The sequence below is a fragment of the Chenopodium album genome, chromosome 12, assembly GCF_948465745.1.
Source record: "Chenopodium album chromosome 12, dcCheAlbu1.1, whole genome shotgun sequence".
NCBI lineage: Eukaryota > Viridiplantae > Streptophyta > Magnoliopsida > Caryophyllales > Amaranthaceae > Chenopodium > Chenopodium album.
Window position 1 is genome coordinate 323597 of NC_137845.1, and position 22220 is coordinate 345816.

The following is a 22220-nucleotide window of genomic DNA, read 5'->3' on the forward strand; positions in this document are numbered from 1 at the left end:
GTATTCATTCGATCTAATCAACTAGAGTTGGCTTTAGTGGTAAACAACTTGATGTCACTTAAGGGAGGTCTTCAGGTTCGAGTCTCACCGTATGCAAAAATTCTTGTTGGGAGACTCACCCACCATAAGCCAATTGTGCTACTCAAGTCGGATCCGAATGTAGTCGGAGCTAAGATCTGGTAAACCGGGTGGACATTCTAAAAAAAGTATTCATTTGATCTATTTCATCGATTGTTCTTTTTTAGTTGACTTTTAATACTATTCATATACACAATTTTAATTTGTTTGTTTAATTATATGCAAAGTATTATTCCTCAGGTTGCCAATTATGTATTATTACTACTAATATAATATTGTATTTTGTAACAACTGACATCCGACTCAACTTCAACTCGTTTGTTTGATATACGACCGTTTGCCTTTAAATTGAACATTACCTGACCTATGTTTTATCCCCACAAATGAACTGATGATGAAGAACTCAATCTTTCATTTAGTATTCAAAAGGCTAAGGATCTCATTTCCAAATCTAGTTATGGATCGGAAGGATATAATAATAATCAAAGTGTAATACAAATAATTTTTATAAAATAATATAAAGAAGAGTTAAAAGCCTGTCTTTAAGTTGATATGAAGATTCAACATTTGCCGACACTTAAAAAATATCAATATAATCTTGTTTTTATCCAAATGAGGCTCATGAAGTGGTAGGTTATGAGCACATATGGACCAGTACGTATATGTATTTGGAAATATAATTAAACATGATTAAACTAATAATATTTATATTCCTTAATCTACTTCATAAGACTGAAGGTTGGAACTTGGAAATATTGGTGTGGTATAACTCAATTAGGCAGTCCTCACATAATTTTAATAATGAAATACAGTAATAAATAATTATGGTAAAAAAAACATGGTAGTGCAGCCATATGTGATAATGTGTATATCTAGAATTGTTGGCTAAGGTGATTCCACATTATCCAAGTTTTAGTCACAAAATTTTGTTCCACTTTATTCTTGACCTCAATTATAGTATCAATATTCAATATTGTTGGGAATTTTGGGATGGTAAAGAACCGGAGTAAAAAATAAAAGCAAAAAAATAAATACTAGTAAATAAATTGTTACAAAGTTAATTATCCACTAATCTATTATCTCACTAGTCCATAACCATTATTCTATACATTACTTACTTTTTTGTGGATAAAAAATTGTTTGATTTATTTTAAATAAACCTACAGTAATACTTGATACTTATATATTTTAAATCAAAGAAAGTGATAATTTTTTTTTTTTGAATAGTAAGTAAGTACATATATTACATTATCATACTAAATGGAAAGTTCTACATCTAGTACATTTGCCGATTTTATTTATGAATGGAAGCATTAAGGTCCCCATATTTAATTAAAGGTAATTACATCTTATAAATTTGGAATATGGATATATAAACTCTATAGTCTATCCAAACAAAAAGAAAGCAACATGGAACTTCATTTACATATATTTTATATACTTGTATTAATTTGGAGGTGGGGAAATAATAAATGTTAATAAAAAAATATCAAAGATTGAGGGCAACAATCCTCCTACATTATTGGACAGACAATATTGTCCCACATCTTCAAGGGTAGTCTTAGGTTGCATGCTTATCCAAAATTCCTTAGTTGGATCCACTAATTCATATGCAAAGGATTGAGCTAGGCTTCTCAATTCAAATAATGATAATCTGCCTTATCCCTACACAAATTATTGTATGCCTCATATTTTTAAGGAAAATTTGTTAGAAACAACCTTTTAAAGTGTTCACTTTATTAAAAACAACCTTTTAAATATTTTTTTTACAAATTCAGACCACATTATATTTTTTTTTATCAAAGACAACCTAATGCTAGTTTTCGGCATTGACTCTATTTTTCCGATGTTGACAACGAGTGTATGAGGCATGTGACCTCATATATTGCTAATTACACCCCTTTCCCTTCAATTCACTCGTACTAAATCCCCTCCTCTCTCAAAGTAATTTGTCACTTTGAAGGGTTTTAATATGAGTTAATTGGAGGGAAAAGGGGTATAATTGGCAATGTATGAAGTCACGTGCCTCACACACTCGTGGTCAACATCAGAAAAATAGAGTCAACGCCGAAAACTAGCATTAGGTTGTCTTTGGTAAAAAAAAAATTTAATGTGGTCTGAAGTTGCAAAAAAAAATTTAAAAGGTTGTTTTTGATAAAATAGACACTTTAAAAGGTTGTTTTTGACAAATTTTCCTATTTTTAATGTTAAGGCTGGGATGCTTTTTCTATTGAATGTTTGCATGACCGATATCACAATTATGTTCATCTAAAAACCGATTGATTATGAATATATATACGAGTTTTGATTTCAAATCATATGGAGTATCAAAATTCTCTAATATATTGTTCAATTGTTGACATGGCAGTAAAATTGCTAATAGTCGTGAATATTAGCTGGTGAGTTGCCAATAACTTATGACTGTGATGGTGCCAAGCAAAATCAAATCCATTTTCAAATAATCAAATAATAAATATAAATAATACAAATTACTACGAACAACACTATTAAGGATAATCTTGTTTCTAATCTTAAACAATTAGGACAATGAGCCCAAAAGTAGAAAGAATCATAGAAATTCACCAATAGCACCTTCTAAGTCCTATGCTCCTATTTCTTCAAAAACAAAAAAAAAGTCCTATGCTCCTATCCATTAAAAGGGCCCAATTCATTTCAGAATATTATCTAAATTGTTGATTGGAAAAATAAATATTGAAATATCTCCAACTCCTTTATAATCAGGGTGGACCTATTAGGATAAGAAGCATAATGCCATTTCTAATATTCTACTTAATTATATTGTTTTTGACAAGAATGTGCAAAATATTTTATTAAGGTCTGTTCACATTTACTGAACTGAACTGAACTAAATTAAATTGAATAGAGCTGAAATGAATATTTTATGAGAGAAGAAAATTAGGAGTTGAACTGAACTTAGCTAATTGAAACTGAACTGAATTGAACTTAACTAAAATTAAGCTGAAGTGAACAGGCCCTTAATATCAATATAATTTTATGGAGGTATAAGATGGTATTATAGAAATACTAAGGAGAATTATTAGAATCCTCCAAGACTGGAGCCCAAGAAATTCTCGTAGAGATGTAGTCCATGTAAATAGAACCAATCTATTTCATACTTTCGAATGATAGAGAAGAACAAATCATTACACGAGCAATCATATATGATCGAGAAAGTATAAATGTAGGGTTGTGAGACAAAATAAATGTCTCACAATATAAAATAATATTAACAAATGTACTAGAAAGTGGGAGAAAGGAAGAGAGAGATAGAGAGAGTGAAAAAAGAGTGGAGTAGGACTAGAGATGTCAATAGGGCGGGGCGGGACTCATGTTGATCTTCTCATCCCCGTCCCCACCTAACATTTTCATCCCCATCTCCGCGGCGGGTCCAAAATTAAATCTCATCTCCATTCCGGCGGGTACAACTCCAAAACCATCCCCGCCCCACACTCCACTTGGATATCCACCTCCACCTAATCCCCACCAAAGACCCGCCTAATCCCCACCTAAGCTCCACCTCACAAATACACAACTAGATAATTTATACGGATTACAATTTTTTTTTAAAAAACATTCTGAATATTACACACATTTTTATTTATAATATAAGTGTAATAAAAAGTATTATAATTATTTTATAAAATAGTATAAAAGTGTATAACTTTGTTTTTAAATATATATAGATTTTGACGGGTACGAAGTGGGGCGGGGCGGGTATAACTTAAAATCCACCCCCGCCCCATCACACATGGCGGGTATGGTTTTTATCCCCATCCCCGCCCCACCACCCGCCAAACCGAGACCCATCCCCACCCCACTGAAATCCCTAAGTGGGACCTATTTTTTCGTCAGAAATGGTTTCATGTGCAAAAAAACAAAAGAATTGGAACCACAACTATTGAGAGCATATTTTATACTACTGAGCATTTTTGTAAGTACCACTGAAATTGTATTGTGTACCACCGAGAGTGTATTTGTACCGGTGAAGCTCTAATGGTATTATTTAACAGTCTAATGAGACATTTGAACCATTTTTGAAATACCACTGAAATTATATTTTGTATCACTGAGAGTGTATTTTGTACCACTGAATCTACAAAGGCAAAATTTAAATCCCACATAAATGACCATCTTGCCCCTACGAGACACTTCTATACATCTCTCAGCCCTCTGTTTGTAATGCCTCTATATGATCAATTTTAGGCTTTTGGGCTTTGGCTACAGTTTTCAATCATTATATCATGTGAAGTAACATTTTTATATTATTAATTCTATTGATATATGTATATAAAGCCAAACAAGAATCAACTACTATAGTTTTCTGTTATTATATCAGTAGATCATGAACTTATCATTGTTTGATATAACTTGATCTCGAGGATGAATGCAAATACTACTTCCAGCAAACCATACGCCTATTGCCTATACACTTCAAACAATTATAATTTGTTTACATTAAGATCGTGTATTAAACCAGTCATAATCTAACTGAATACTGTTGATGTCTCCACACCATCAAGACCATTTTCTATTAACGCTACCAATGCTTCCTTGGTATTAACACTGCTCGGCACTGTTTTAGATCGGCTTAGTAGAGGCTTCTTCTCTCTTGGTCTCTTTTCAGTCTTTTGATTCAAGCTTGACAACTCCACTGTCACAAGTGTTGAGCCAGTAATTAGACAGATAGAGCATCAGGCTAAATGACTATCACCTTAGCTTCCAAGATAAACATAAAAAGGTTTTCTTCCCCTCCCTTTGAATCCCCCACTTCCAGTTTAGTTTTACTTTCAGCCGGTATTTAGACAGAAAAATCAAGCATTTTAGTGTAGTTAAGTATTACAGCTTAACATGTTAGGCTTTAGAAGTGATGTGTGATGAAAAGCACTACTTAAGTGATGGTAAAAGCTCAGTAACATTTGTCAAAGCATGATGTTACAGCAATGGATGTTCTTGAAGAGACAAGTCAATCAAAATGCAATTATACTGAGAGCTTTCAACCTTTTAACTTACCAGTTACACTCTCGAGAATTGATTGGTTGGAAAAACCAACTGAGAATCCCAGCCATGACATCATATCCTCCAAGCGTAATGGATTGGTAAGGTAAAGGTAACCGATCTACAAGAGAACAACCAACTGGTTAAGTGAACAGAACTAGTAATGTAACCATGTCAATCAATGCCCTCAACTTTTGGGTATGGACACTTCACACATCATTTTGTATCAAGAACATGGATTTTACTTATTACTCAGCCGAGTCTAATACTCACACATACCTACTAGTAAAACAGGTGGCAGGGAATATAACAGTAGATTATCTACATTAAATGTCCATTTTTAAATTCACAATACCAAACAGTCAAACACAACTACTACCAGTTATCGATCCTACTTAGTGCAACCAGAAGAGTCTGTCAAACCAAATGTAAACAAAGTCCTCATTAACTAGTCAAGACAAATTTATTCTAAGAAATTCCTTATGAACCCCAAATTCATTCTAAGAAAATCATCATTAACTACCGGGCTCCTGAAAGTGACTTGACACCTCAACGAATCAATCTAACTGCTGACTAGAGCATGCATAACTCAAGCGCAGGTCTACTTCATCTTAGAACATATACAAATATTTCCACCCCTTGACCCTTCTATGAATTCTTGGTTTTGCTCCATGTGGTATGGCAAGAAGTAACAAAGTTTAAATCCACATGTGACAAGACAAATTTTTCCATACGCTGATATATAAACAGAACTGAGAGCAGGGATATGACGCGAAGCAAAAAAGTTAAAATACTCATAAGAAGAATATTTATTCCGTGCTGTGATATCTGAACAATATAATGTGCAGTAACTGACCAGTGTTTCCAAAGATGAAGCTCTGCTATAAACTGCTACACCAGCACGTTTTGTAGAACGATTTTTAGATGAAGGAGTGTTCCTTCCCCACCGTAGAACATCCCTATCAATTCCAAAGAGTCAAATGCAATATTAGAACATGAAGGAACTGGAGATCAAAGTAATACTTAACGGTGCTTCAAGAATCAAGACACAAGCAGTATATTCATCTGTGAGTACAGTGACAGTTATATCAAGCAATTAAAAAATACATAATGTGCTACGGATGTAATATCGGGCATTATGTGGACCAGGGGCTCTGCCTTTCTAATGGAAGTTCTAAGGTCCAACTACTCTTGTAATAAGATGTTAAGATCAATGTGAAAATTAAATAATCTATGGAGGAGTTGGTCACATAACAGATCCAGACAGCATGGAAAGAGAGAGTTTGACTCCACATAAGACTCTTGGTCCTCATCACCTCTTTGGCTTACAAGGATTTTTATACTCAAGGAGTGAAGCCAGCTCGAGTCATGACATTTCAGTGAACCAGCATGCAATGCAGATTGCCATTCCTATTACATCTAGTACAGACGAAAAGTCAATGAATAAGAAGATACCTTTCTTCTTCTGACAAAAAATCTGCATTACTAAGTTTCTGAAGAAGGGCATCCTGAAAAGTTGCAACCAATCATACCAAACATTAGATCTAGACAAAAAAAGCTACAATATATTTTACATCTAAAATATAAGTCCTAAAGTACAACAAAGTTAGGACGGTAAGCTCAATTCCATAATAGCCAGTCACATTTAGAAATAAAATCACACTGATCTAATACATACTTAGTCCTAGGCTCAAAGGTGTCCAAATAGAATTAAACACCCCTGTCCTCATTACTATGCTTATCAAAGGACAACTTAAGAGAATGGAAGAAGTTCTAATGGCATTTCGCAGATGACTTAAATAGAAAGAAAATGCTGCTGAGGTAAAGGTTGGGACTTGACTTTTTCCTAAAAACCCATCTCATATACAGAGTATTTCATAATTTCATCAACTAAATTATAGGACACACTACTATCATGATCTAGATTTTTTTGAGATATACAATTGAAAATAAGAACTCGAACAAGTTCGTAAAGGATAAGATGATTCACTTTTACTATATAGAAGAGACTCGGAGAGGCTGATAGAAGCAGCGTTTTTATTATCTAGATGAGCCAAACACCCACAAATTTAAGATTCTGTTTCAAAATGCAACAATGACAGACCTGTGCCTCACAGCGTACTACTTCCATCACACTATCATTGTAGTCCTCAATATTCAGTGCAGGTGTTAAGAAATGCCTCCGCGCATACAACTGCATATCTCAAATAAATAAATAGTGAGCGAAGAAGTTAATGGTAATTTGACAGAAGTTAAAAATTTTTAACTTCATACCCTAGCAATGGTAGAATAATAAGACCAAGCAATTTGAAGCTAATGCAAACAGTTTAAAAGCCAATAATCCTCATATGGGATAGGCAATGTTGTTTGTGTGCATTATACAATCAAATAGAATTGTAGGAGTGAAGCCCGAGGAAGTAAGGACTAACTTAAATTCATAGAACTCTCCAAAGCCTGACCTAATAGACCAAGCTCCCAAGCATTCACCAAATTATTACCCCCCCCCCCCACACACACACACACACACAACACCCCTCACACATCTCCGTAAAACAGAACCTCCATCTATTTATGAGGAACTCCACGATTGCAGCATAGCCTTTACCTCCAGTCCAGAAGGATTAATTATACTTCCCTTCGTCTCATTTCCCTTGCCAAATGGCATATAAAGTGACTTAAGGGATTAATAAAAAGCTAATGCATGGCAGATAAATTGGTACGAGCTTCCTGCCATACTTACCACACAACATTGTTCACCTAAAAGAAGCCATCGGTTATCACTATACTCTTTAGTGATATATGAAATCCCATAATGTTTCAAGCAATCCCAGCACATTGAGCATTACATTTTAATAATATCAGCTGTACACACTTTCTATCATCTGTATGCTATGCAACCTTATATATCAACAACTAAAAACATTAATAATTATGGAATGCAATGTGTTCACATGGATTATTAACATACACAAAAATAGGTAAAGCTTAATCATGCTCAACTTCATTCGTACAATTTTTATAAAGTAAAAGGCATACCTCATATATACAGTCTCCAATAAATGCCAAGGAAGCCGCATTGTGTGAAGACCGAGGTTTCTCCACCTTTGGCGGGCTTGGCAACCATCTCTCATAACCCAAGTATGCCTGCCCCTCCAAGCTAACTGTTTATAAGACAATCGTAAACCATAAAATTCAATATAATGGATGACATTTATCAAACACCACCTCCCCACAAAACTCAACATCCATTTGAAGAGCAGCATATTTTCATCATCAGAATCTTCGAATATCTTAGAACATTCACCAAAATAATTAAAGAAATGACATAAAAATCCTTATGTATACTTCATTGTATGAGCAAAGTATGAAATCCATACTATGTCCGTGAATCTTTTCAAAACCATCGAAAGGCACAGCCGAGAATATAACTAGTTTTCACTTGTTTGATTGATAAACGTGGTGAACTAGTGAATAGTAAGTCCTTAAGTCCTTTACACAATTTCCATCATTTAGATTGTAACATAGGAAATTAGAGTGAATATTAAGTGTCACACATTTCCTTGCCTTAGTTGTTTTTTTCCATCATTCAACCCTAAACTAAAATATACTTAAACATTCATAAGAAATTTCCAAAACAAGATGGAAAAGTTTCTCCCTGGCCAACCAAAAGGAAAGAATATACTAGTATGTTTAGCAACAAATTTAACCCAGAAACTCACAAAAACAACATACCCTTATAATCACTATCACTGTTATTTCTAGAACATACACCAAAATTATCCACACCCAGATGAAAAACACACTCGAATATCATATAAAACCAATCATTATCACATTAAGCAACAGATTAACTCAACAACTCAAACTTCCATTAACATTAAAATTCTTAAATCATACATCAAATTTACCATAACCCAGATGAAATTTACACGTTTTAACTAAAAATTAAATCAATAAAGAGATAAAAGTGCAAAAAAAAAAAAGTCTTTAATACCATTTTGAGGGGTTTTAGGGTCGAGCTTAAGAAGATTATCAACATCAATCTTTAAACGGGAACTCCGCTTGTTTCGGGATTTCTTGAGTTTGCGAGAAGAAATAAAATTGGGATTGTAAGGCAGTCTTTCTTGAGTATCCCATGATGCTCGCACCAGGAGCACTCTTGAGCTTGCTAACGCCATTTTTGTTAGAATTTTCAATCTTTTATTCTTTATCATCAACGAAATTAAGCTTTACACTTATTGGAACTTTTTGGGCTTCCTTTAAAAAAAAAAAAAAAAAAAATTGGGCTTTTGTAGTTTTTTATGTGTTGGTCCGATAATTTTTAGAACCCTTTGTCTCCTTGCCCTTGGTAAATTATCGGGCCAATCAACTATTTTCTTCGTTATTATTCCTTCGGTTACAAAACCCGGAGTAATTGACTCGTTTGGACCAGATACACATATCAACGTTGATGTTTAACCATTGATTTATGAAAATATACCTAGGTAAAAATATTTGATATTGTGAAGCTATATTAATTTAACAACATATTATATGATAATCTTTGAATTTTTTAATTTTTTTATTTTTGTATAAATATATGACCTAAGTTAATAAAAAAAATAATGTAAAAATTCAAAGTGTGTCAATTATTCTGAAACGGATGATGTAATAGTTTACACCATTTACTTTATCTTTAAGTGAGTAGTTTGAATTCTTAAAAAAAAAAAAAAAGTGAATAGTTTGAAACATGTCCCCTAATAAACTATCAAAATCCCAAGTAACTTTATTTTTTTGTATAATTGAATAAGGATTTAGTTAAAGTTAATAAATTGTGACTTAGAAAAAGAAAATAGGCAAACAATTACACACGAAGAGAGTAAATTTATATATTGTAATAACAATTAGAAATGAAGAGAGTATAAAAGATAAGTTGATAATGGTTAAAACAAATGGGTAGCTTCATTAAATGTGTTGGGTAAGTGATATTCAGAAAAGAAAGGACTTTCTGGCACAAGAGTAATGAGTAATGACAAATGTCAGTGTTACTTGCATTGCCTCACTTTATTAATGACATGAACCAAATTTATCAAACTTCCTACTGAAATATCCTCAACACCTACAAACAAGAGGAGCTTCAAAAGCCATACTTCTTTTAGGAGAATATTAAGTTTATTTTACTAGTCATAAACACAACTTTTTTTTTTTTAGTTGCAAAGATCAAAACACCTTACAATTATATAAACCATAATATTTTAGGTGGGAAAGCTTTATATTATATGATCATCTAAGATAATAATCATAATGCCTACAATTTCAGGTGTTTTGTCAAGCTTTCCATTAATGGTGCCTCCATCAAAGTTAATGAGAGGAAGATCAATCGATAATAACAATGCCATAAACCTTTACAATTTTGGTACAAGTTTACCTTCCCGTGTTACAAGATTGCAAGTTAAGGTTGATAACTTTCAAGACCCTTTGAAGATCAACAATTTTGGGAAGGTATGTATATATGTACTTCTATTTTATGCTAAGCTAAGCTAGCTTTAAGTGGATTAGCAAGGTAGAGTAATTTTATTTTGATTCAATATATTTTATATCTAACATGTTGTGACGTGAGGCTAATCGTGTTGCTGATTGGATTGTTAATGTTTGTCACGCACGTTCTACCTCTAATAGTTAAGGAGGACGCGTTAGATTTTTACAGGGTTATTTATAATAGACTGTTTTATTTTTTTGTAGACTGTGAATCATGAATTGGAAAAAAGAAGGTTTACACAAGATGGTTACGTGGTGGGTCAAAACTTCTTGGTTAGATTGTATGAGCTTGATATCCATGAAAAGGCTTCTTTAGAGGCTTTGCTAAATTATACACAGGTTTGTTGTTTTTACTTTTCTGTAGTTTTTCAAAGTTGGCAATAATCATATAAATACCCATTATAAACATAGTGTTAGTAGAATTGCGTTACATAAAAACACATCATTGCCTCATGCCGGCTCATATACTATTTTAGAATGTTCGGAAAAAAAAAAAAAAAAAAAAAAAAAAAAAAAAACTGGTCATATGATATGGATGATTTATTGTTCTAATAAAAATGAATGATTCATTGCAGGAAACTGGTTTAAATTTGTTTCAAAGTTCGGGATTAAGGGTAGAAGGATTTGGAGTGTCAAAGGAGATGACTAGTCGAAATCTAATTTGGGTGATTGGAAGAATGCAAGTTGAAGTTGATTCTTACCCTTCATGGTATGTCTTTATTACGTTAATATTACTCTTAACTAAACATTTACTCCATCTCTATCTATTGTTTCTACTTTGATTTCTTCAAAATGATAATAGTTACAACAAATAGTGACGAAAGGAGTATTATTTTAACTAATCCATGATTATAACCCATGTAAATTTCTTATGCGTGCTATGATAACATCATTTTTTTTTTTTTTTTTTTTTGCTATGATTACATCATATTAAGTGTTCAAATTAATACAATAATACTACATGTGTACTTTATTTTGAATAGTATACTACATGTGTACTTGAAAGAATTGTTACCATAAATATTCTAACCACCAGAAGAAGTTGTTCTTCTTGCATAAATTTAAAATTTTCGGAACTTCAATGTACTATTTTACGCTCCACCTACCAATTTAATGGAATGTGTTAGATCGTACCAAGCACTCAATACACATGTCATTGATTGTCTTCATCAACAAATTGAAGCAGGAAATTTGCATCACTCACCGAGTCACCGCACTAACATAGTAAATTAATTCAACTCCAATTAGTTGAGTTCAATTCATTTCCTAATTTCCTTCTTTCATAAAATTTCAATTCAGATCAGTTCAGTAAATCAGAACAGTACAGACCCTAAGAAAAACAAATAACATGATATGAATTTATACTATGGTTGAAATTATAAACAATAAAAAAGGGTGTGTAGTTTTATTTTAGGATGCTTCATTTTACCTTGGTATAAAATTAACAAATTTTGGAAAATGTTAAGTTACATTTATTTATCATATACGTACAAATGACGTGGTGATCGTGGACCACATTTGTAATTACTTGGAAGTTAATATTGATTGGAGCCATTGGCAGGGGAGACATTGTTCAAGTAGAGACTTGGTGTTCAGGCTTGACAAAACATTGTCTCACTTGTAGCTCAAGACTAACTGATGCAAATACAGGAACCAAGATCATGCGAGTTGACAGGTTTTTTCCAAACCTTAATTAAGTAGAAAGTTTAATAATTAACTTATAAATTAATTAGACTGAACAATGACAAGTTCTTAACTAAGTTATGAATCTTGATGAATACGCAAATAAAACATAGTGAATTTGTGATGATTAATGAGAAAACGAGGCGGCTTTCAAGAATTCCAGAGGAGATCAAAGCAAGTGGAGATCCTTATGTAAAAGATTATCTTGATCCCCCTTTAAATGTTGATGATAAACTCAGGAAATTACAAAAACTTGATGAAGATAAGGCGGATTATATCCTTAGAGGAATTAAGGTATCATTCTTATTTAAGAACAAGTCTTTTTATTCACAAGTATGTTTTTATTGATCTTATTTTAACAAATTGCAGCCTTTATGGTTCGACTTGGATCCCAATCAGCATGTGAATAATGTCAAGTACATAAGCTGGATTCTAGAGGTAAATGCTACGAGTATATTATATTGATCATGAGAATATAGCCCTTTAGATATAGATGGTAATGGTATCAATAATTTCATGACTGAATTACAATAATGATGCAGGGAACCCCAGAAGCAGTGAGGGAGAATTATGAACTCAGCGCGTTTACTTTGGAGTATAGGAGGGAATGTGGGAGAAATAGTGTGCTGCAATCTCTTTCAGGTGCATCTAATGAAGTCCCTAATGAGTATTATCATTTACTTCGTCTGGAAAATGGAAATGAAGTTGCAAGAGCTAGAACCCTATGGAGGAAGTCCAGTAAGATAGAGTGTAAATCAATGAATTAATTGCGTTTTTTTTTTTTAAAGGGGGTTGGGATGCATTCATCACAAGTTCATAACGAATTCCTTAAAACAACTGATGAATCATGTGACATTAGGGATGGTTTATTTTAGGACCACTAGAACCACCCCTACCTAAATTAGTTTCATATGTACCTATGTACTCAACTTCGTCGCTTTTATTAGTTTCAGATTAAGACCAATGTTAGCACTGGCTTCTGAGTTGCGACTCGTGAATGCTTAACTATGTTATTAGGTTGGATGCCTCATTTCACATCAAATATTTATGTCAGATCCTTGACACTATATATGATTTTGATAAGGTTACGAACACTAGACTCAGATAATGATCCTGGTTAATTGTCTTTTCATTATACTTTCATGCTATTTTGGTTTACACTGTTATTTTGATTTTGTTATTTTGATAAGATAATAACTGTATGTCAAAGTTGCGGATATTAAGTCAATGACTCAAATATCTGAAATTGCAAAAAATCAGAAAACAGGAAGCAAGGGATGCTTAGAGAGCTAGTGTGTAAAAAACTGCAAGCCAATCAACTAACTAACTAGACTAATATGAAAACTAAGAAAAGTAAACAATAAAATTAATGGGATTAAAGGTGCAGGCACTTTCAAGGGTCTTGTACTCTTGTTTAGTTGATGAGCTTTCTTAAGTGCCCTAAACTTAGCTTCTATCTCATCATAATCTGGCAACTTCGGGTGTACATGCTTCCAAGAAGAGTAATTCATCTGTACTGGCAAAGAATTCGATCGAGACATTTCTGTACAACTCTTTATCACCATTTCACGACTCTGAGGCATCGTTGCAGCCCTTACATAGCTCTTGAGAGCCCTACTCTTACTCGGTAAAAGGGTATCCATATAATCTAACTTCAAGGGTGTTTGAGGCAAATCCATTGCTTGGATTTCTTTACCTTGATAATTTGCATTATTGCTGTTATTGGTGTAAAAATAGCATGGTTGATGTAAGCTACATCTTGATTCAAGCTTCCTACAGCCCTGTTCAAGTGAATAAAATTTCTCTATTTGCTCGAATTCCTCTTTTCTCTGATACTTCCTCCGGTTATCAGACTTATAACTGTAACAATTCTCACATTTGTCTTCTACAATCTGAGTCTCTGTAGATTCTGATCCCCACCTTATCCTTTTCCTAGCTAATTTATCGTTGTGTTTGTCATACAACGATGAAGATCTAAACACGAAGAATCTTTGATCCTGATCCAGACAGTGCATGCTGTTTCTTTGTTTGGTAGGTGACTTGAACTCCTGTATGTCTTCCAGGTAAATCACTGAATCCTGATCAGTGTACTGATGATCAATTGAAGAACAGCCACTGCCTGCAGCGTTTCCTGTCTGTTCTGATTTAATTACTTGAATAGCACCAGTTTCACACTCACTATAAGGAGTACTCAGTAGCGCAAAGCTGTGCACTTTTGCTTCTTTCGGAGCCTCTGCAATAGAAGGGTAAGACTGCAGCACAATTGAACGGCTAGTGGAAGTACTGTCACAGTTTTTATTGACACTACTATCTTTCCCTTGAGCTTCATACAATTCAATAGCCTGCAGTGAACATCATGCTTAGCTTGGCGATTACATGAACAACTCCAAGTTGATCCTAGGAGTGGTTTTAGAAGTCCAATTATAATCTAAACTACCATCCTATTATGTTAGAAAAATCCCAATTACCTTTACATATACCCAAACGATCAAATTTTAATACAGGATTGGACTAAAATGTACTCGAAAGTGTTCTATAAGTGCTCGTGATCATGTAATTTATAATTACTACCACCGTTACATATTAGTTACAACTTAGAACTTTTTATGTTTCACAAATAATACACAGCTAATGTGAAACAGAGGTAGTAATTGTCGTACCTTTGAGGATTGAACTTGAGAATCTGGCTTGTATTCAAGGGCTAATAGCCCTGGTTTGAAGAGAGAAACTTTGAGTATTTCATCCAACAATCTGTTCTTTACATCTTCTGAAACTGATTGTATGGTCAGCTTGTCCCTTACCTGCAGTTTCGACCAAACAATGTAATGCTGAATTGCTCTAATAACACTACTCAAACAAAAGCAAGGTAAGCAAACTAGAGAAATGTAGCAGACCTGAATGTTTACAAAGTTTCCAGGGTGCAATTCCACTGCAGCAACTATAATATTCTGGCCATAATGCTCCTCGAAGAGCTTCCTGACAAGCCTAAGCTCCGGAAGATCACCACATCTAACTGAGGCAAATATGAGGGTCGAAACAGCCTCGTGCACATCCTTAGAAAGGTCCCTTCAAAATCATATCAAGGGCAATTAATGTGATGCTATATACCACCAATTAATATTTTGAGATATCTTACTACAGGAAACAGGACAAATAATTGAGCTACATAACATACTTGTGTCTACGAATGTACGAAAGGTTGAGTATTATGAACTCGGAAAATTGATCCAATAGCTGATACACTAACATCATATCCTCATCTATGCATAATTGGTCTAGCTGCATAAAAATAGATGAGAAATTCATAATTGAATTTGAATACTCAGCTCGTACAAACCAAGACTAGTAATATTATGTAATGCTAGCAAGTGTTGTGAACAAATCCGAGCAATATCAAACTGACTCGATAAAATAAGCAGAAATTTACCCTGTTGTAGGCAATGTGCTGATATCCATTCTTCCAAAGCTGAGCAATGTCTTCTCTTAAATGCTGGATGATAGCAAATCTTTTGCTTCTTAGAAGCTTCAGTCGACATTGAACTCTCTTGATCAATTTCTTACTGAAAAATGATATCACAAATAAATAGTGTCTAAGAGAAAATAAAAAGGTGAATAATTGGAAACTACAAAAACATTTAAGCAAATCATATCAATACGATAATGCAAAGTGTATTAACTATCAAAATTACCACTTAGAAGCTTTTCTCCATCCAAAAACGATGTCAAACATGTTTCTAAACTCTCAATTCTAATTGAGAATATTATCAAAGCATAAGCTAATAACTTAGTTTTAATGGTGAAATTAAGAATTGAACCTTTATTTTAATTACTATATTTAAGAAGTGGTTAATCTAGAGTAACCGCCTACCCACGTTAATCACTAGAGGAAAATTGCTAATTTAGTCAACCCACGTTTCATTTTCATGAGGAATATGGCGGATATTTTTAATTAATAACCTATGCTTGATGACACTTAATGCATGTTTGGTAATAACTTTTTTTATTTAACGAGTTTGGTAGGAGTAGTAATTATTCGAGTACATATATTTTGGTAACTTCCTTTGCCCTTCTACACCAATCTTGATTCAGTCAATAATCAGTTTACCATGCTTTGTTATTGATTTAGGTATCGGATGACGATGATGAAGATGGTCAGATGTTCATTGAGATGGTGGCTGGCAGTCATGGCGTAGCTGCGTTTTCTAGGTTTATTGCTTTTTACCCCAGTCGATCTTCACTACAGCAACTAACAGAGGACTCCGTCTTAATTAGGCCATCTTTGTTTAGGTGTGACGTTAAGAGTAGATTAGTAGCAGTGCAGCAACTAGTAGCACACATTTGGATACATAATTGAATCAGTGGAGTGTTTGGTTGCTAAATAAACTATAAATTTAAGATAGCAAGAAGCCAAGAACTACTCTTGATTCTCAAATACAAGTATCTCCGCTGAAAATGTGATACTATCGGTATTACTTCTACAGACAAATATTAGCCACTGTTGCACAACGTTAATTTAAAAGAAACTATCAGTATACTCCATAACCATTCAAAGTCATTTGAAGCACTATTCCTAGTCTCATCCAGCAAAAGATTACAGAAGCTGGGTAAATGCTAAAGGAAACTACACACGTAAGTTGAGGTGGCGGAGTATAAATATCATGTCCCTTCATGTAACCTCTCCATTAGCTCCAGGACCGACCAGTACTGTACCGGCTCCTTCGCTCTGGGATACCACCTGAGGCAGATATCAGAAAAACTGTGAGATATTTGCTGCGATGCAGAAAACAAAATAAGTTCCAACATTGCAATAATATTGCTACAGGATAACAGGAGTATGAGATTAATTTCCATCAGATAAGTTAAATCAGACAAGAGAAAAAGCCTTCATCAATTTCAACAAAAAATTGAATATCATTGAAAATTTCAAATTCTCCAATAATTAACTATTAAAATTAACCATGGCTGCTGTTAATTCACCTAACTATCAGAAGACTAATCACAACCCAAGATCCAAATGCGTTGTAGTGGAACCAAGTCTATAGCAGTTTTCACGATTAGTAGATGAATAAGTACTCGACTCATTACAAAAAACTTACCAGCTAAAGGAGGTGGAGCTCCTTTACCCATAGCAGCAAGCTCAGGATTGACTTTCTGTCCAGCTTCCTCGAGAATGGCAATAAGTTCCTTCGCAAATCGGGCATTTGCTGCTGTAAAAAAAGAGTATGCTGTTCCTTTGGCCCCAGCCCTCCCTGTTCTACCAATACGGTGAACATAGTCTTCAAGTGAACCAGGGAAATCATAGTTGATCACATATTTCACATCTTTCACATCTGCCACAGACCAAATTAGAATATTGTAAGTACTAAGAAAAACTTTCTCCGTTTTGCCCTAGAGGAGATATTAAGTTTTTTCTCTTGGCTCGGGTGGATTTAATGAGAGAGAAAACTGATGGGACCAAACACATTGTATGTAGTGGTCTCCTATGGTCAGCATGGTAAAGGGGCAAACTCAAAGGGACGACCCAATGAGAAAACTGGTTGACAGGTTCATCTCCCAAGAAGGGACAGAGGGCATACAACAAGGGATAAGAAATTAGGATATTTGTATACATATTTAAAAAAAAAAAAAAAATTATAAAAAGCACTTTGAAACTATAGCTACGTTACTTGAGCACAGCAGAATAAAAGTTTCATCCAAGTTCACAGTTAGGCAATAAAAACAGTATATTTCCTTCTTTATCTTAATTTGTAATTGTGGAGAGCAGAACTGATGACAATTGGAAACCACATCAAAGAATCACAGCATCACACATTCACACATGACATACCACATAGCTTGTGTAGACAACTTGTGCATCTTTCTGAGATAAATCATAAGAGGGGAACACAAAGTCCCCTGGCAGATTGTTAGTAGCACGTGAAATATTTCAAACATGGTATAATTTAGCTAGTGACATACTCAGAGCAAATAAAAAGTCGAATAATTGCCAAATAAGTCCTCATTGTTATCAGCAGTATTCAATTATTTTAAACTTTCTGTTGATTGCACCCACCAGGCATACAATGTAAATTTGTATCTGGCTACTTTTGATAAGAAATCACAGTTCTGGATATTTGACCTCATAACCAGCTCCGAGTATCAGCTCTGATTTTGTTTGCAGAGAGCTTATTACATAGCTCAAATCTAGATTTCCATTTGACTAGTGAGCAATAGTATATTGGTAATTATATGTGTTTGCTAGCCTTTAATTAAAAAAGAAGGAGCTACAAGCCTTTAATGTAGGCATCAAGAGGTTAGGAGTACCACATTTAGTCATAAATTTAAACAAGAAAATAGGAGAGCCAGTTCAATCAAGAAACTAAAAGCAAAGTGTCTATTGCTTAAGTTAAGACTCCGAGACCAGTTATGGGCTTATGGGCACAGCTAATTTTGTTTGTATAGACTGTGAATAGGTGATGCAGAACATATATAGCTTTCCTTCTATACTTCTAAACAACAACAATATAATATGCTCATCAATTGTCCTTCGCTCCAAGCCTTTCAGTCAAGAAATATGGGAAATACTGTAGTAAAATATCAATAATTGGATGGTTCAAAACATTATAGCATATGCATGAAGAAACATACCAAGACCACGAGCCGCAACATCTGTAGCAGTCATTATAGGACTCTTGCCAGATTTAAACTCTGATAGCACCCAATCCCTTTCTGCTTGGCTCTTATCCCCGTGAATCGAAAGAGCAGGCCAGCCATCCATTCGAAGCTGCCGTGTAATCTGATCACAGCCCTTCTTAGTGTCCATAAATACCAATATCCGGCTTCCATCCATTATGTCCTCCAGGAGATCCACTAGTCTAGAACAAATTGCAAGAAAGCCCCAGGCAGCAGCCATTGTCAAAAGCCAAGTATTTAAGCTGAGATTATAAAAGGATAAGTGGTCTCCTTACTTCTTATACTTCTGATTCTCAGAGACGATCTCCACAATCTGACGAATAGCATGATTAGCCTTTAAGTCTAGAGAGCCAATGATCACCTACAGATGCCCAACAAAAAGCTACTTAATAGTCTCTCTTTCTACATTTTTGAAACAGGATGACATGAGGCAAGATTTAAAACAAGGTACATCCACAAGAACAAACTAGAGCAAAACCACTTCATAAAATAACGGAACTATTATTCATCTGTTAAGATATCTGATATCTTCAACAAGCATCATCAGTTAGCTCAAAACAAAACATGGGAGCGGGGGAAGCGGGATTATTTCATAAATAACAATAATATAATTCAATGGAACCAAGAAATTCTTCTCTTTTTTTTTTTTTTTTGGTATGAAGCCGACTCATTTTTGATACTTTGTAGTACCAAAAACCCACCTACTTTCAAAGTGAACTATATTTTTAATTTTAATTCTTTCATTTCAAATCCCAGTAATTCACCTAGATCAACTTTACGGGATTCATCAGTTTTTAATGACATCCCCAGGTGGTTTCCAGCCACAATTATAAAATCATTATGGAAAATCAAATCATACATTCTTACCTTGTATGCATCATGCAGAAACTTCCTAGCTAATTGTTCAACCTCCTTTGGCCAGGTGGCACTCCAGTATAGTGTTTGACGGTCAGGTCGGATCTGCATTGAGATAAGAAAATGTCAAAATCATGTCTACCAAAAATGAAGTTTATCAAGTTACCACTTGTTGTCTAGTCAGCTGGGCAACATCTGAGGACACTAATTTAGAACAAGAAGTTTAGAGATACAAGTAGTAATCTGACATACCTGAGTAACAATTTTGCGAATCTGGGGTTCAAAGCCCATGTCAAGCATTCGATCTGCCTCATCCAACACAAGATAGGTCACCCTACGCAGATTTGTATGGTTAGATTCCAACATATCAATCAACCTTCCAGGTGTTGCAATTACTATCTCGACACCTGCAGAGAAACAGTACAAGTTTATGTGTAAGAGACCCGACCAATTAAATGATCAGATTCCTTAACGCAATAATAAAAAAAAAAAAAAAAATCAATGTAATGAATATGAGTAGCACCTAAAACAAGTAGCGGAGATGACGAAAGTCGCAATATGATAGGAAAGCATCTGAAATATCCTTGTCCCCTCCCTTTGATGGACAAAGTGATGTGAAACTCAAGCAGCACCTACCTTTCTGGAGATCACGAACTTGAGGTCCCTTAGGAACCCCGCCATATATGCACGTATTTTTAATCCTTGATGAAGTGCCAAACTTAGTGGCTTCTTGTTGTATTTGTACAGCAAGTTCCCTAGTTGGAGCCAGAACTAACACAATTGGACCATCACCAGGAGCTGATGAATGACACAAATTCAAGTTTCAAACTTTAAAAATTATACTACAGTATTAGACTGAAAGGGAAGCATGCTTACATAAAATTGGCTGAGCATTGACATGTACAATAGCAGGTAGCAAGTAGGCAAGTGTTTTCCCTGATCCTGTTTCAGCAAGGCCAATAAGATCACGACCCTTTAGGGCCATTGGCCATCCTTGAGCTTGAATAGCAGTGGGTTCAGCAAACCCAGCTTTCTTAACCTCTTCCATGACATAATCTGCAGTTGAATTTATAAGTCAAAATTGCAATCTCTGTAAATCCAGTTTGTAAAGCTCAGCAAGAGGCAAGATCTGATTGTTATCCAAAGACAGAAAACCTAGAATAGCTGAAATGCTTTAGACGGGTGTATAATAGAAACAATCATAACAATAACAATAATGGGAGACCTGGGAAACCGATATCGGAGAAATGTTTGATAGGTTTGGGAACATCGCGACCCTCGACAGTAATCTCCCTAAGTTTGCGATACTCTTCAACCTCGCTATCAGTCATGGCGGCGACAGACGAAGATTCCACATAGAAATTCTTCTCAAAAGGCGTCAACCCATCCAAATCCACCTTCCGCGGCGGCGAAGAGGGCGCTCCACTTCGACCATATTCGCCAGTTGAACTTCCGTAATCACTGCAAAAACCACCATTGGAAAATCAACAATTAGATGAAATCAATTGTGATTCTAGGTTAAGGAATTGGGGAAGAAGAGAAACCTGCGCCGGTCGCGGTAGGAACTAGGGTCAGTAGAGCGAGAATCGTAACGGCTCATTATTTGTGTGATAATGGAGGAGAGAGATGAAGAATGAAGACGCAGTCCAAAAAGAGACGAGGTTTTATTCAAGATTTTTCGTTTGTCTGCGGTTATTCCAGATATACTTTCAGTCTAGCCATCTTGTGAGATTAATATACCAAGCTTGCTCTAGTCAAACCCGACTCTAGTTTGTTATACAAATTACATTGTAGTGCATCAATATAATACTCCGTAATTAACATGCTAAAAACTATATAATGAATTAAAGATTAGGGAAATGTTATAAAGTTAAAGAATGATTAACTTAACGAGCACTTTTTTTTTTTTTTTTTCCTATAACTTGGTGCTTCAACTTATTCTAGACTTAAGCATGTGATGATCTATGATTCAAGCAAATTAATTACGAGTAAATGAGTTCAATTTTGGCTTCTATCACAAAACCATCATTTAATAACTCAACATGCATGACCAATTGCATGCGCATTATACTCTAGTGGTATTATTAGGTTAGGCAAAGTTAATGGCTCTAATCCTAAAAAATATCTGACATGAGTTGAGAATAAGATTGGAATAAGTGTCAAAGTTACCAAAATATCCTTTTCAACCCTTTCCTCCTCTGCCCATTTACAAAGGGTAAAGTTCTTTTTCCTCCTCAATCCTTCCCAAACCAAAACCACCAATTGATTCTTCTTTCATTATCCATCAATGATCAATTCATAAAACATTATGTTATTCCTTATTCCACACTATCCTTAAGTATTTTAATTAGTTAAATAAGGTGTCTTATCCTTATCCTTATCCTTATCTCTATCCCTAT

General features: G+C 34.5%; 4 protein-coding genes across 4 annotated transcripts; 1 reads left to right on the top strand and 3 right to left on the bottom strand.

Moving 5' to 3' along the window:
- Positions 1 to 4401: 4401 nt before the first annotated feature.
- On the bottom strand, positions 4402 to 9339 carry LOC145571447 (uncharacterized). Its single transcript, XM_081630481.1, has 7 exons — positions 9089 to 9339; positions 8131 to 8255; positions 7199 to 7288; positions 6550 to 6602; positions 5951 to 6053; positions 5110 to 5215; positions 4402 to 4750 (listed from the first exon to the last, which is right to left on the bottom strand). Exons 1-7 carry the CDS (start codon positions 9306 to 9308, stop codon positions 4584 to 4586), a joined length of 864 nt encoding a protein of 287 aa, XP_081486607.1. The 5' UTR covers positions 9309 to 9339; the 3' UTR covers positions 4402 to 4583.
- Positions 9340 to 10175: 836 nt separating this feature from the next.
- LOC145571448 (palmitoyl-acyl carrier protein thioesterase, chloroplastic-like) lies at positions 10176 to 13394 on the top strand. The gene is made up of 7 exons (XM_081630482.1): positions 10176 to 10575; positions 10816 to 10950; positions 11187 to 11320; positions 12173 to 12286; positions 12408 to 12588; positions 12664 to 12732; positions 12837 to 13394. The coding sequence occupies exons 1-7, from the start codon at positions 10378 to 10380 to the stop codon at positions 13059 to 13061; spliced, it is 1056 nt and encodes a 351-aa protein (XP_081486608.1). The 5' UTR covers positions 10176 to 10377; the 3' UTR covers positions 13062 to 13394.
- Positions 13395 to 13513: 119 nt separating this feature from the next.
- Positions 13514 to 16024, bottom strand: LOC145572725 (uncharacterized). Its single transcript, XM_081631698.1, has 7 exons — positions 15984 to 16024; positions 15722 to 15854; positions 15470 to 15573; positions 15189 to 15360; positions 14955 to 15095; positions 13686 to 14636; positions 13514 to 13534 (listed from the first exon to the last, which is right to left on the bottom strand). Exons 1-7 carry the CDS (start codon positions 16022 to 16024, stop codon positions 13514 to 13516), a joined length of 1563 nt encoding a protein of 520 aa, XP_081487824.1.
- Positions 16025 to 16699: 675 nt separating this feature from the next.
- LOC145571449 (DEAD-box ATP-dependent RNA helicase 20-like) lies at positions 16700 to 21521 on the bottom strand. The gene is made up of 10 exons (XM_081630483.1): positions 21366 to 21521; positions 21047 to 21282; positions 20698 to 20877; positions 20458 to 20619; positions 20074 to 20228; positions 19834 to 19926; positions 19242 to 19327; positions 18922 to 19148; positions 17391 to 17624; positions 16700 to 17029 (listed from the first exon to the last, which is right to left on the bottom strand). Exons 1-10 carry the CDS (start codon positions 21419 to 21421, stop codon positions 16977 to 16979), a joined length of 1482 nt encoding a protein of 493 aa, XP_081486609.1. The 5' UTR covers positions 21422 to 21521; the 3' UTR covers positions 16700 to 16976.
- Positions 21522 to 22220: the final 699 nt, after the last annotated feature.